The 12,944-nt window shown below is 62.6% G+C and overlaps 1 protein-coding gene across 1 annotated transcript in view; it reads right to left on the reverse strand.

Moving 5' to 3' along the window:
• The window catches only part of ZFPM1 (zinc finger protein, FOG family member 1), a 67,365-nt gene extending 54,514 nt beyond the window's left edge, over positions 1-12,851 (reverse strand). The window contains exon 1 of the mRNA XM_035024505.1: positions 12,779-12,851. Coding sequence (XP_034880396.1) covers positions 12,779-12,818 — 40 coding nt within the window. The 5' untranslated portion in view covers positions 12,819-12,851. The remainder of the gene's footprint in view (positions 1-12,778) is intronic.
• Between the last annotated feature and the right edge of the window lie 93 nt (positions 12,852-12,944).

Here is a 12,944-nt window from a genome sequence, read left to right on the forward strand (position 1 = left end):
AGCAGCAAGGCCCCGGAAAGGCTGGCCCTTCCAGAGCTGGGGGTGGGTGGGATTTCCATCACGGGGTCAAGGTCCGGGCAAGACAGTGTCCCCCACTCCCTAAACTAAGGGCTCCTCGTAGAGGAGACCCGCCCCCTCTGAAGAGGCCCCGCCTCACATGGAGCTCAGCCAATCCCCAGGCCTCACTCCCGCTCATTTGCCTGTCCGTTTCCATTGGCGGCATAGAGATTAGGACCTTCATTCCCAGGCCGCGGGGGCGGGGCCTGGGGAGAAGTTGTTGCGGGGCTAGGCTGGGCCGGGCTTTGGGGGGCCGGGCTAGGGGCGCTGGGGGGTGTGGGCTGGGGGTACGCTGGGCTCTGCGGGGGGCCGGGCTAGGGGCACTGGAGGGGGCTGGGAGCTGGGGGGCCCGGCTCTGGCCTCTGAAGGAGCAGGTTCTGGGGGTGCCAAGCTCTGGACGACCTGCCCCAGACACAAGTCTGGGGCACAAAATGGCCACCGGCCACACGGGGAGGACTTTGGTTATAGTACATGCTCTTCCTTTTCCTCTAAAGCTCCGTTAAATCCTCGGACTCCCCCCCCACCCCCAACCCCGCCCATGATGAGTGACTCAGAGGGGGAAAGATACTGACCCAAGGTCACAGAGCTGGGACGCAGCAGCACCGCTGGGACCTCGCCCCTCGTCCCAAGGCTGGGTTCCTTCCCTCCAGGGAGGGCCTATCGGGGGCAACTTCTCATTTAGAGCTGCGTCTCCTCAGGGAGGGCTATTTTTTGGCTTCCTTTGCAAAATAATGATGAGGACGGTGATGATTTTAAGGGGACCCGAATCCCCCGGGGCAGATCTAGTGGCATCCTGTTCCTGGGGCTCCGGGAACTGCGGGGTGGTGGGCTCGCGGGTGTGAGTGTGAGTGTGTACACGCTTTTGTTCCTGGCATTTTGGTGGGTTGAGATAAGGGGAACAACAGACCGGCTCGGAGAGAGCAGGCAGATAGATAAGGCGATAGGGTTCCTCCACCACACAGGCCTATCGCCTTTTATCAGAGTTCCCTTTTCTTTCTTTTTTGTTGGGGGGGAGGGTGCAACACGCCCCGCCCCCAGCCCCCAAGCCGGGTAACGGAGGGGTGGGGGCCTCCCTTGCTCAGATCCCTCCTGCTGTGTCCACACGCCCAGAGCCCTGGCCCCCCGAGCTCCCGACTGGAAGGGTGGGGGTCCCAAGGACTGTGTTCACAACAGGGAGAACACAGAAGAGCCCCAAGGGGGAATGATGAGGGCAGGGAGGCCCAGAGGCTGGTGGCCTGGAGACTGGGTGCTGAGCCCCTCTGTCCAGACGGCCTGTGCGCCCCCGTGGGCTTAGCTGTGCAGGACAGGGAGACCTCGCAGCCCTAGGTCTCTAGGGCAGGCCTCAGCATCTTCAGCCCCATTTTCCAGATGCAGAAACTGAGTCGCAAAACAAGGATGTGCCTGTGAGCCATAGCAGCGGGGGCCCCTGTGCATTCCCTCTGGCTCTGGGAGCCAGACTCCCAAGGCCACAGGATAAACGTTCCAGAACCATCCACAGCACTGTGTGACAGGGGCCCCACACCTCTGCACCCTGGAGCTATTTGCCAAAATCAGTCCAGGAAGAATGCTGGTGGGATTCATAGAGGGTGTGCAGCAGGCAGGGAGGGCTTGCGGAGGCAGCCCCAGCCCCGACGGCTCCAACCCCTGCACAAGTCCCTGGAGAACACGGCCCTCACTGCTCCCGGCCGGGATTATGATTACGCCCATCGCACAGCTGAGGAAACTGCGGTGCAGGGACAGTCAGTCGCTTGCCCAGGGTACCCACCCAAAGGGCAGAATTTGAACCCCAGTCACCCCACTCTACACTTGTCCTCCTCCCCCACATATGCACCCATTTCACTGGAAATAGCTGACTTCCTTTAGAATAATGAAACAAAACCCAAAAGACAGAAAGAAACCAATTTTATCACCAAAGGAACCTATTTTCTGGGGGCTGATGAAATGACCCCCGGAGAAAAGCGGGAGTAGAGGTGCCCCATCACCTCCTGATCTCAGACAGGGCTGTGTGGTCCCAAGCACTCACTCACCCTCTCTGTGTCTGGGCCTTTCTCCCCTAAATGGAGGGAGCAGACCCCTTAGGAGAGGAGGAGACCCCCAGACCCTCCAGCTATGATGGAGACCCAGACCTTGACAAGGCCTCTAAGTCAGTCTCTACTGCTCCCTTCTGTGCTGTGTGACCTTGGATGAGTTGCTCAACCTCTCTGAGCCTTGAGTCCTCTTCTGAGAAGAAATGAGGTCAAAGGTGGCGCCTTTCCAGGGCTGCTGGGACTCTACAGGGTAACACAGGTCAAGCCCAGGCCTGGCACCCAGAAGGGCTCTGTAAAGGGAGCTGCTACCTGATAATGGCTACCATTGGAACTGTTAGGACTGTGGCGTCCTAGCACATGTCAGAAATGTTGCTGGCGGCCCACTCAGGCCTCCTGTCCCTGGGATCACAGAGAAATCTTATTTCTTGAGAGTCGCTTAAAAAAAAATACAGAAAGGGGGAACCATGGGCTGCACGGGTGCGCCTGCCAGGAGTCCGGGGCAGCCCCTCCGCGGGGGCCCCAGGCATGCGCCGGTGGGTGTCGTGCCCCCCCAGGCCTTGGGGGTCCCCTCCGGCACAGCTGGGGGTGGGTGTCGCCCTGCAGGTGCGCGGCCCCCACCTGGCTGCCGCACCTGTCCCTCAGTGGGAGGATTAGCCACACGCGGGGCCCTAATCGCTGCTAATCACACCACCATCACCGCGGGATCTCGGATCAGCTGAAGGAGGCGGCTTTATCCAGACAGACGACGCAGAGATGGCACCTAGTCCCATCTGGGCGCCGACTGTCACAAGTGGCAGCCGGGCCGGGGAAGGCAGGGAGCCGGGAGCCCCTCCCCCTCCCCCACCAGCCAGCGGCGCTCAGCTGGGTCCCAACACTGACTGGGCACGCACTGTGTGACCTGGTAGAGTTCTGGGCGCCCAGAGACAGCAGAGACCCTGCCCTCGGGGCACCGCATCCTCTCGGCAAGCTGGGGCCCATCTGACGAGGATGGAACTGAGGCTCACGCGCCCAGAGGTAGAGCGGGGCAGCCGGGGCAGACTCCCAGCTGTAGCGGGGCGCCTTGAATCCGCCCCTGTGCCCCCAGAGTTTCAGCCCTCAGGCCGGGGGCACCGTTCCTTCCACACCGTTCCATCCTCCTCTGCTGCAGCTTTTCTGAGCGGAGGCCCCAGCCTTCCCCTCCCCGGCCGGGCCCCCAGACACTGCCTGGGTGCAGAGGCCTGGGAGGCGCAGGCTGGGCGGGCTGAGGTTCACGGCTGGCCCCGGGGGCCAGGAGAGGCAGAGACGGCCAAGGGCTCCCCTCCAGGGCCCCCACCATCCCCACCCTCCTCCCTACCTTCTTTTTCAAAAACATAATTTATCTGTGTATTATCAAGAAATCCAGACACTTTAATCAGTGAGCTATGAAGTCAGAATTTCCATTCTTATCTGCGGGAGGAGTGGAAACGGAGGAGATAGGCGGCGGGAACGGATCGCTGGTAGGGAATGTTAATGGGCGGAGAGGCTGGGCTATTGGCCACGGAGACGCCGTATCTCCCCCATTATCAAGGCCGTATCTCACCAACCATCTCAGCGCGGTAATGGGGCCAGTTCAACTTTCCGAGTTATCACAGGAGCTGAAACCTGCGCCCGCCAGAGGCCGGGCCGGCAGACAGTTCCGGGCGGACTGGGCTTCGGCCGGCAAAGCCAGGAGGGGTGGGGGGGACAGCCGGCCTGGCTGGGGTCCCCCCAAGGGCCTGGGTGCCCCCCGACCATCAAGGCCACCACACTGAATGTCGAGAGTCCCTCTGTTCTCCAGGAAAATGTTTGGTTTGGGCAGAGCCGGGCATGGGCATGTTGCACAGGAGGGGAAACTGAGGCAGGAAGCCAGCTCAGGGTCCGAGGGCTCCCGGGCCCTCCTGAGCTGTGCCAGGCCCATGAGGTGAGAGAGTGTGGTGTGAGGGCCTGGCAGGTGGGGGGAGGAGGGAAGGGAACACCACGCCCTCCTACCTGGTGGCCCCTTCTTGGGGGCTTTTCCAGGCCCTAAGCCCCAGGAGCAGGAAACGTCAGTAACAAAGACAGTAGGGTGAGGATACCCTTGTAGGCTCTGCCCCCGCAGGTCCTGAGTGTGAGGCTTCGCTTTGTAGCCCCTTGGCAGCCTGGGGTACACTCAATGCACCCCTCAAATGTGAAAGGGCCTCCCACCGCCCTCAGCCCTCCTGCGTGGGACACCCCATGGGGGCCAGAGCCCATAAGCGGAACACTTTTGTTCATTCAAAAGGAAGGGACCCCAAATCCACTCATTCCAACCCTGTGAGGACTTAGTGCTCCCACTCTAATGCTCAGAGGGGCATCTGAGGTGTGGAGTAAGAGTCTCCCCTGAGGCCCGTCCACTGCATGGAGCCCCCATCGGACTCCGAGGGCCCCAGGAACTGCCCCGGCTATAGACCGGGTCGACTGGGGCTCTGGTCCTTCTCCTGCAGCCACCTGGGCCCAGAGAGGGGAAGGGACTCGGCCAAGGTCATACGGCCAGGGAGAAACAGCCTGGTCACCACAGCTGGCCACTGCCCGGAACCACAGGAAGGCCTCAGTTTCCTGGACTTGAGCATGGGTGTTGCCAGGCTGGCTGAGAGCCAGAAGAGCTCTACCCCTGGAAACCACCTCTGTAGCCATCCTCTCCCCCTCCCCCAGGTTGGGGAGCTCGGGCTGCACTCCTCCGTCTGAAAACCCACCGAGCCTCAGTTTCCTGGGCTAATCACTGAGCGTCCCTCAAAAGTGGCTGCAGAGGAGGGTGGGGATGGTGGGGGCCCTGGAGGGGCATGAGCAAGTGTCTGTAGGTTCTGGGCACACAGCAGGGGCTTAGTAAGTACTCGGGTGGTGCTTGCTGTGCTGACCAAGCAAGGCCTGGCGAGCCCGGGGTTGATGGCAGGATGAGCCGGGGGCCCCAGACAAGCTGGGTCTGGATGGGAGGAGGCCACGCGAAGTCCTGTGGCTGCCCGAGGCTCTGAGCAGAGGCCTTCTCTTGGGTCTCAAGCGTCAGAGCACCTGATGCCTGGGCAGCTCCCGAGCCCTCCCTGGGGGCTGAGAATCCAGCAGAGCCCAGGACAGATCCACCATTGCCTGTGAGGCCCTGTCCCCAGGGGAAAGCCCACCGCAGGACAGAGCCGTGACCACCTGGCCTGGGCCCTCTTCCCCTCCTGCTCTCTGGGTCTGACTTGCAGGGTGGAGGCTTGATGGAGAAAAGGGAAATTGAGGCAGGTGGCCTGTGACAGGTGTAGACACCCAGGGCAGACTGGGAAAGCTGGAGGGCCTGAGTCAGACACCAAGAGGAACTGGCAGGAAGCAGGCCCAGGGGGACAGGACAGGACAGATGACCCTCTGTACTCTTCACTTTAACTCTGTCAGACAAGCCCAAGGGCACCCCAGCTCTGGCCCGGGCTGCACCTCCTGTACCAGGTCTTAGCCTCCCCACCCTGAGCCGTCGGCATCGATGTTCCACTTTATGGGGGAAACTGAGGCTCAGCTACTTGCAGGAGACCTGGGCACCCTCAGAGCCCAGCCTGGCATCCCCATAACATCCCCATCTTGCAAAGGTGAAGACTGAGCCTCGGGAAGGCAGGGCAACTTCTGTGTCTCTGCAGAGTCTTATCCTTGACCCCAGGATCTGGCCTGTCCTTGGCTGTGGCCACCCACAGGGAAGCTCCTGGAGGCGCCCACGATCACAGCCCACACGGTGGCCACCCCCTCCTTCCCAGGAAGCAGCATGCCTGCCTGTTCTGGGGGGCCTAGGACACATGCCCCCAGCCTGGGAGCTGCGGCAGGCCTTCTGCAGACCACTGCCTCAAACCTGTTTCTATACTGCTCATGCACTGTGTGACCCCCACTGTGCCACCCACCCTCTCTGGTCCTCCGCTTCTTTGTGTATAAAGCAGGTTGAGAACCCCAACCTTAGCAGGCGTCCAGGAGAATCACGGGAGGGGATGCCTGCAAAGCACTTAGCAGATGGGAGCTATCAGCTGCTGGCTGGCTGGGTCTCTGTCCCCATTGTAGCTCCTGGACTGAAGGAACCAGGAGCCCCCGGGGCTGGTCTGAGCTCTGACCATGCTCGGGCTCCTGGAAGCGGTAACCCAGCACCCTCTCTCCTCTTCTAAAGCTGGGGAAAGCCAGGCTCTGGGAGTCCACGGCCTCTGGTCCAGGGGAGGCAGACAGGAGGGACAGGAGGTGGAAGGGAGGGGCTGGCTTATCTGCCTAAGCCAGCTCTGGCCCAAGGTCAGCTGCCACATTCCTGACCCAGCGGGGACACTGCCTTCTCCCAAACAAGGGGCCTTGGGAGAGGGAGAAGGAGGGGAGGAGTGGGCTGGAGAGGTCCTGGGACAGGTGGCCTGGGGGGGCTGAGGCAGTGCGGTCCAGAGAAGTTCTGCCCACCCGTCCTGCGGCCTCCAGCATGTCCCAGCCCCCGAGGGCCTCAGTTTTCTTACCTGGAAGATGGGTGAACCAATAATGCTGATGGTCATGACAGCAGGGAAGATCCTTGGGCAGGAAAAGGACTGAGGGGGTGCGGTGCATCAGGGTCCCCCTGCCCACAAGTCCCTTCAAAAACTATCACCCGAAGGTGGGAGCAGGGGGAGGCTGGAGACAGGACTCTGTGTGAAGTGTCCAGTCCTCCAGGCTTCTGGCAAAATCTCAGTAATGCAACCAGCAGCAACCAGGGCTACCACATCCACCAAGGATGTGACCTTGGGACAGGATTGTACAGTTGGCACTTGGGATCTCACAGACCTCACAAAGACCCCAGGAAGGAGGTGCTGTTATTAAGCTCTTGCTTCGAAAGAGGGAACTGAGATGAGAGAAGTCATCTGTCCGCAGGGTCACGGTGAGGCCAGGACCCAAGGCCAAGCGGTGGCCCCCTCTGTGGTGGCCTCCCACTCTGGAGATGTGGGCAGCCCAGGCCTGGAACATAAAGCCTCTGCTCCCAGTGTGGGGACAGGGTGGGGATGGAAGCACTAGGGTCCCAGGGGGCAGGGTCTCTGTCCTCAGTCCGCCCACTGGCCACACGGGCAGCAGGCGTGGGTGGGGGCAACATGTCCTCCAGCAACAAACAGCTCGGGCTCCCCTCCCGAGCCGGGACCCTGGGTGTTCTCCAAATAGCACCCACAGTATCCCAGCCCTGCTTGGGCACAGGGCACAGCCACAGGAGCAGGCACCGTGTTATACCCATTCTACAGATGAGAAACCGACTGGGAAGGAAAGAGACACTCACCAAGGCCGCTCAGCCAGGAAGCTGAGCGGACGGGAGGCCAGAGTGGCAGTCTCAGATGATGTGAATTTCCCTTGGATTCTCATGGCTCAGGTGGCCAGCCACGTGGCCAGCAATGGCATCATCCCTATCTTGCAGATGGGTAAACCGAGGCTCACTCGGGAGGGCCTTGCCCATAGTCCTACATCCATTTCACACTGTGTATCCGTTAAGTCATTATGTGACAGAGTTCTGGAAAGCCCACTATGTGGGGACAGGACAGATCCAGTCCCCACTCCCAGGTTGCAGAGATCTGAGCTGCCTGTGCAAAGGCCCTGGGGCCGGGACTAAAACAAGGCACCGAGAAATCCTCCCCTCTCAGCTGGAACACAGCTGGGCCAGCCCTGGTGAGGGGCTCTGCCCGATGGGGGCTGCCTTTCCCCAGCCCCCATGCGCTCCTTTTCTCATAAGAACCCACGAAGTGCAACTTCACGGTAGCCGAGCCCTCACCTATGGGCATCTGTCTCCTCCTGCCACTGCTGAGGACACTGAGGCCCACAGGGGGCCAGGAGGTACATGTGGAGACCAACTCCCTCTGCAGGTGTTACTGCGCCCACTTCTGGATCCCCCTTCACCCCAGGCCACTCCTGCTGAGCGGGGCGCAGTAGACAAGGCCCAGAGAGTAAACACGTGGCTGTGGCCTCAGTTTCCCCCTCTGTGAAATGGGAACAGGGACCCTGGGGCATCTCCAGGGGTATGGTGGCTGGGTGGGCAGGAGCCCAGCCAGGCGCCCGAGGTCCCTGGGCTTGGCGATACCAATCAGCGGGCAACAGCTGCCTCCAGGAGGAGGCCCGTCGATGGCAGATAGGCCGGCTGGGAGTATTATTCACGAGTCCGTCAAGCCCCAGGAACGTCTGGTTGGCATAGAAACAGGAGATAAGGGGTACAATTAATGGCATCACATTCCCTCCTCCTTTCTTCCCCAACTGACCCATTTAAATCCCTGGCGGGTCTGGTGCCATGCTGGGCTCCCAGTGACCTCCAGGGAGGGGCTGGCTGGGCAGGCAGGGCTCGGCCAGGGCTCAGGTCCCCGGGCAGGGCTGGCTTCAGTCTCCCCAGGGAGCACCCCTGCGCAGCAGTGCCTCAGCAAGGAGGCTCTGGGAGACTCGGCAAGGGCTGGGCTGGAGAAGGACCCTACAGCATCTCCGCTCCCAAAGGCCCATTTCACAGATGTGGAGACTGAAGGCAGATAAGCCTGGGGGCGGGAGACAAGAGGAAGGCAGAGTGATGCTCACAGGCTGGCTGGTTCAGGGCGCGGGGCCGAGCTGCCTGCGTTCCACCTCTGGCTCTGCCACTTCTTTGGGGGAGAAACTTAAGCAATCTGTGCTCAGTTTCCCCAGATGTAAAGGTGATAAGAATAGGACCTATTTTAAGTTAGTATGTGGCCTGGCACAGAGTAATCTCTGTAAGTATTAGCTATTGTTAATATTATTACTGCCCAGTGCATGAATGAGCTGCTTGTTTTTCCTGAGGCCCAGGAGTGCAGGAAAACCAAGAACCATCTAGAGCCAGGGTGGAAGCCAACCTCAGGGGTGACAGCTGGGCTCCAGGGTCCACCTGGCCCATTCAAGTCCAGGTTCAGAGCTGGGAGCCCGTGAGGAAGGCCCTCCTGGCCTCTCAGCCCTTCATCCCCTGGGCTCACCACAGATCGGTCCCCATGTTCCCAGGGCTCTGAGGCGGGGGCAAGGCCAGCAGAGGAGGACAGGACTTGCGTCCCTGCTGACCCTGGGATAGCAAGCACTGTCACACCTGTCTTTCACAGAGGGGAAACTGAGGCCGTGGAAGGCAAGTGAAATGCCCATGGTGGCTCGGCACCAGGATCAGCCAGGTGGCCAGATCCCCCTCTCTCTTCACCCTCTGCCATCCCAGTGAGGTACGGCACGGTGAGGGGGCCCCGGGGGGCCATGCCAGCTCCCACGTGCCTCCCGTACTTGGCAGGAGACTGTGGCCGGCTCTGCTCTGCGCAGACAATCCCTCTTACGTTCCTGAAAACCTCCTCCCCGTCCTGGGCCTCAGCCGGGTCTCGCGCACTGGCCCTCACCTTCTAGAAAGCCCTGGCAGTGCCACAGGCGGGTGCTGAACCGCCGGAGAGAGCACAGGCTGAGTCTGAAGCACGGAGTGAATTAGTCACCCTGTGGCCACCAATAATTTGTTTGATCAAACTGGGAGAATGTGTGAACAACATCCTCCCAAAAGATGGAGTGGCTGCTGGAGGGGGATGGGCGGGGCAAGTCCCCAGCTTCTGCTGGAAGCCCCCACCCAGCTGGCCTGGGTTTCCACTAGGTATCTAGGCCCATGGTCCCTGAGGGGCTTCCCCCTGCCAAGTGGCCCCCTTGACATCACCAGTCTGACCTGGGGGCTGATTCCCGTCAGCCTGGCCCACCCTCCTCACCTCCCACAGGCATCCCTTCCCTAGCCTCCCTTGCCTCTGAGCCCTTCACACCCCCGACAACCGCCAGGAATCATCATCCCATTTTTCAGAGTTGGAAACTGAGGCTGGCCCATTGTCCCTGGAGGTACCTCCACGGCGGGCCTACTGCTGACCTCGATGCAGGTACCCCGTTCTGGGACGTGTCCCTGACTGGACTTCCACCTATTACCCCCCACCTAAGACAGGGCTGGGACCCAGGGCATGCATACAGCAAGTGCTCAGTAAAGACTTGCTGAGTGAATCAAGGCAGGTCTTCCATCCTGATCTGGGGGACCTGCTTGGAAAGACCATCAGCACCCTGGCTTCCTCCCTCTCCCCCCAAACTCAGCCCTGGAAACGGAAACCACCTTGATTTTTTTCAACAAAACTCTAAGCGGCCTACACCTAAAACTTGCCAGGAACGCACACCAACCCCAGCACCATTCAAGGGGGAAAACACGCTCTCTCCTGAAGGTGACAAACCCCACCTCGGGCTATCTCACACCATCTCGTAGGAATGGGACGGGTGTCCCCTCCCCTCGCCCCGGAGCTCTGGGCCAGCGCCGAGTCACTTTCCTTTCATTTTGACGGACTGTACCACCCGCAGGGGAGGATCAACTTCTTGGCAGTTAAGTATGTTTGGGAAGAAAACTCGCCTAGACGACCGGGCGCAGAGGCCCGCTCCCCCTGCCCCCGCCCTGGCCCGGGTCCGAGGCCCCCACTCCCCCAGCCACGACTCCCCCGCGCTGTTGTTGCTTCTAACCGGGCGGGTCTGGTGGCCATAGATAAGGCCTCTTATCGCTCTTGGCGATCGCCATCCGGCCGACTGGCCCTGCGCTTATCGCAGCTCACATCGACCCGGGCGGGAGGAAAGCTCGGATGGCCGGGGGTCCCGAGCTGGGCTCTGCCCCGCGCTCCCAGCCAGCTCGGCCCGGCCTATCGGCTCGGCCATCTGGCCGGCCAAGGCCGCGCTCCTGCCTCGCCCTCCCCCGCTCCCACGTTTGAAGTTAATAAATGGAAGCGCCTATCGCCTCCACCATCGGTTGCGCGCCTTATCAGCACGGCACATCTATCTCTGCGTGGAACAAAAGGCGCACAGAGGCGCGGGCAGCTGCGCCCCGGCTCGGGTGAGGGCGCAGGGGGCGGTGGCCCCAAGCGCCCGGCCCCCTCCCCTCCACGCCCGCGGCCTGGTCGCAGGTGAGGCTAGCGCGGCGGGCGCACAGCTGCGAGGGCCGCACGCAGCGCCGCGGGCAGAGGGAGGGCGGGCGGGCGCCGCCGCTTGGTGACAATCAGAGTTCGCATCTTAACGCGCCAAGATCTGCCAGAGGGAGGAGGCGGCGCCGGGGGTGGGGGGGGCAGGGAGGGTGCGCGGTGCCGCCTGCCGCGCCCCGGCCCCTGCCCGGATCCTGGCCGGGCGAGGGTCAGCAGCGGGGGCTCGTCTGCGTGCCCTACGTGGTCCCTGTCCCCAGGGAGCACCGCTCCGCCGACCCTTCTGGGCCAGGGCGCTCGCCCTGCTCGACGCCTTATCGGCGCTGTCGATGGGTTCCCAGCCTGAGATCTCCCTGCCCGCGCTATCTCTATTTCTCATCACGCTGAAACACATACACACGCACACACGAGAACAGACCGAACAGAGGCGCACGGGGGAGGAGGGGAAAAAGAAACCAGAGAACGAGCGCAGATCGGGACCTGTGGGTGGTTTTAATACTTAAGTTGACTTGATAAAGGCGACTTTCGGAAAACAGGTCCTGCTTGCACACTGGGGGAGTGGGTTACCGGAACCCAGATTCATGCTTGCGTTCCCCCTGTCCAGGACCTCGGGGGTAGACACTCCCCCCCAGGCGCGTGCACACGGGATCCTGGTGGCAGTGGTCGTGTGGCCAGCCCGGGTGCCTGGGGCTGGCGGAGGGCTGGAGGCCTCCGCTCTTCGCTTCCCATCCTGCCTGGCAGAGGCGACCCCCGGAGGAAACCCCGTACTCAGGCCCCGGCTGAGAGGCGCGAAGTTACTGGTGTGGGGTGGGGAGCGGCGCTTCCTGTACGCGCGCTCTCTCGCTCCCCGCGCAGCCGAGCGGCCCAGAGTGCGCGGCGCTTTTATCACCGGGCATTGGCAGTATGAACTCAGCGGCCGCGCGGTCCCCTGGGGAGTGGCCCGCGGGCCGGAATAGGCGAGAAACTTGGGACACGCGCAGAGGCGACCGTGACCTGGCGCCGAGTCCCCGGAAGCCCCTCTCCCCTGACTCGGAGTAGCCCCTCGGATAAGGGGGTGGGGGGTGCCTGCCTGCTACACGTGCGGCCTTGGCCGGGACAGAGAGTAAGGCGGGCCTCCAGGAGGCTGTCCCCAGGCAGGGAAGGCTCGAGTTTGAGACCCCAGCGACAGGGCGCGCGGATCTGAGCGGCTGGAGCCGAGCGCACGGGCTGCGGTGGCCGCCCGCGCCCCCACCCCCCAGCCAGGCGGCGACTGGGCCAGCAGGAGAGGTGGTGGGCGCCGGCCGGTCCCCGCCACTCGGTCATGCATTTCCACGCGGCCCGGGTGCCCCCTCTCCCTCCCAGGTCTCTCTCTGTTTCTCCCTCTAGATACAAAGCCTGAGAGAGTCAACCGCGCGGCGAGATAAGATCACAATTTCAGCCCGTCCCGACAGAGCGATCTTATCAGGATGGGACTTGCAGAATGGAATATTTTAAACTTTATCTGAGCCCAGATCGGGGCCGCCTTATCGCAGCACCATCTCGGGGATGCGGGGGAGGGGCGGGACGCAAGGTGGCCGCGCCCCCGGCCGCCCCGCTCCCGGCCCCCTGGGCGGACACCCCTCCGGGCCGGACCCCCGGTGCCGGAGCCGAGACGCGGGGGCCCGGCCGGCCGCGGAGATTAGATTACTGCGCGCTTGGCGCACAGCGCGGGGGGCGCGGCGCGGGGTGAAGGTCGCGGGCGCCGCGAGCGCAGCCGGCCGGCCGTGTGGGGCCGGGCCAGCGGGGGCCGACGAGGGTCGGGCGAGCGGGCAAAGTTTGACTCACGCTTGATCTGCCGGGGGTTGCTCTGTTTCCTCCTGGACATGTCTCCGGCGCCGCGCGCCCTCCCGGCGGCCGCCTCTAGCCCCTGGAGGGCGGCGGCGGGCGGCGGGGGCGCGGCGGGGCCGCGGGGCGGCTCATGCCCCCGGCCCCCGGGCTCCGCGGCCGCCCC

This window comes from Mirounga leonina, unplaced genomic scaffold (assembly GCF_011800145.1).
Source record: "Mirounga leonina isolate KUSES-001 unplaced genomic scaffold, KU_Mleo_1.0 Mir_180, whole genome shotgun sequence".
Classification (NCBI taxonomy): domain Eukaryota; kingdom Metazoa; phylum Chordata; class Mammalia; order Carnivora; family Phocidae; genus Mirounga; species Mirounga leonina.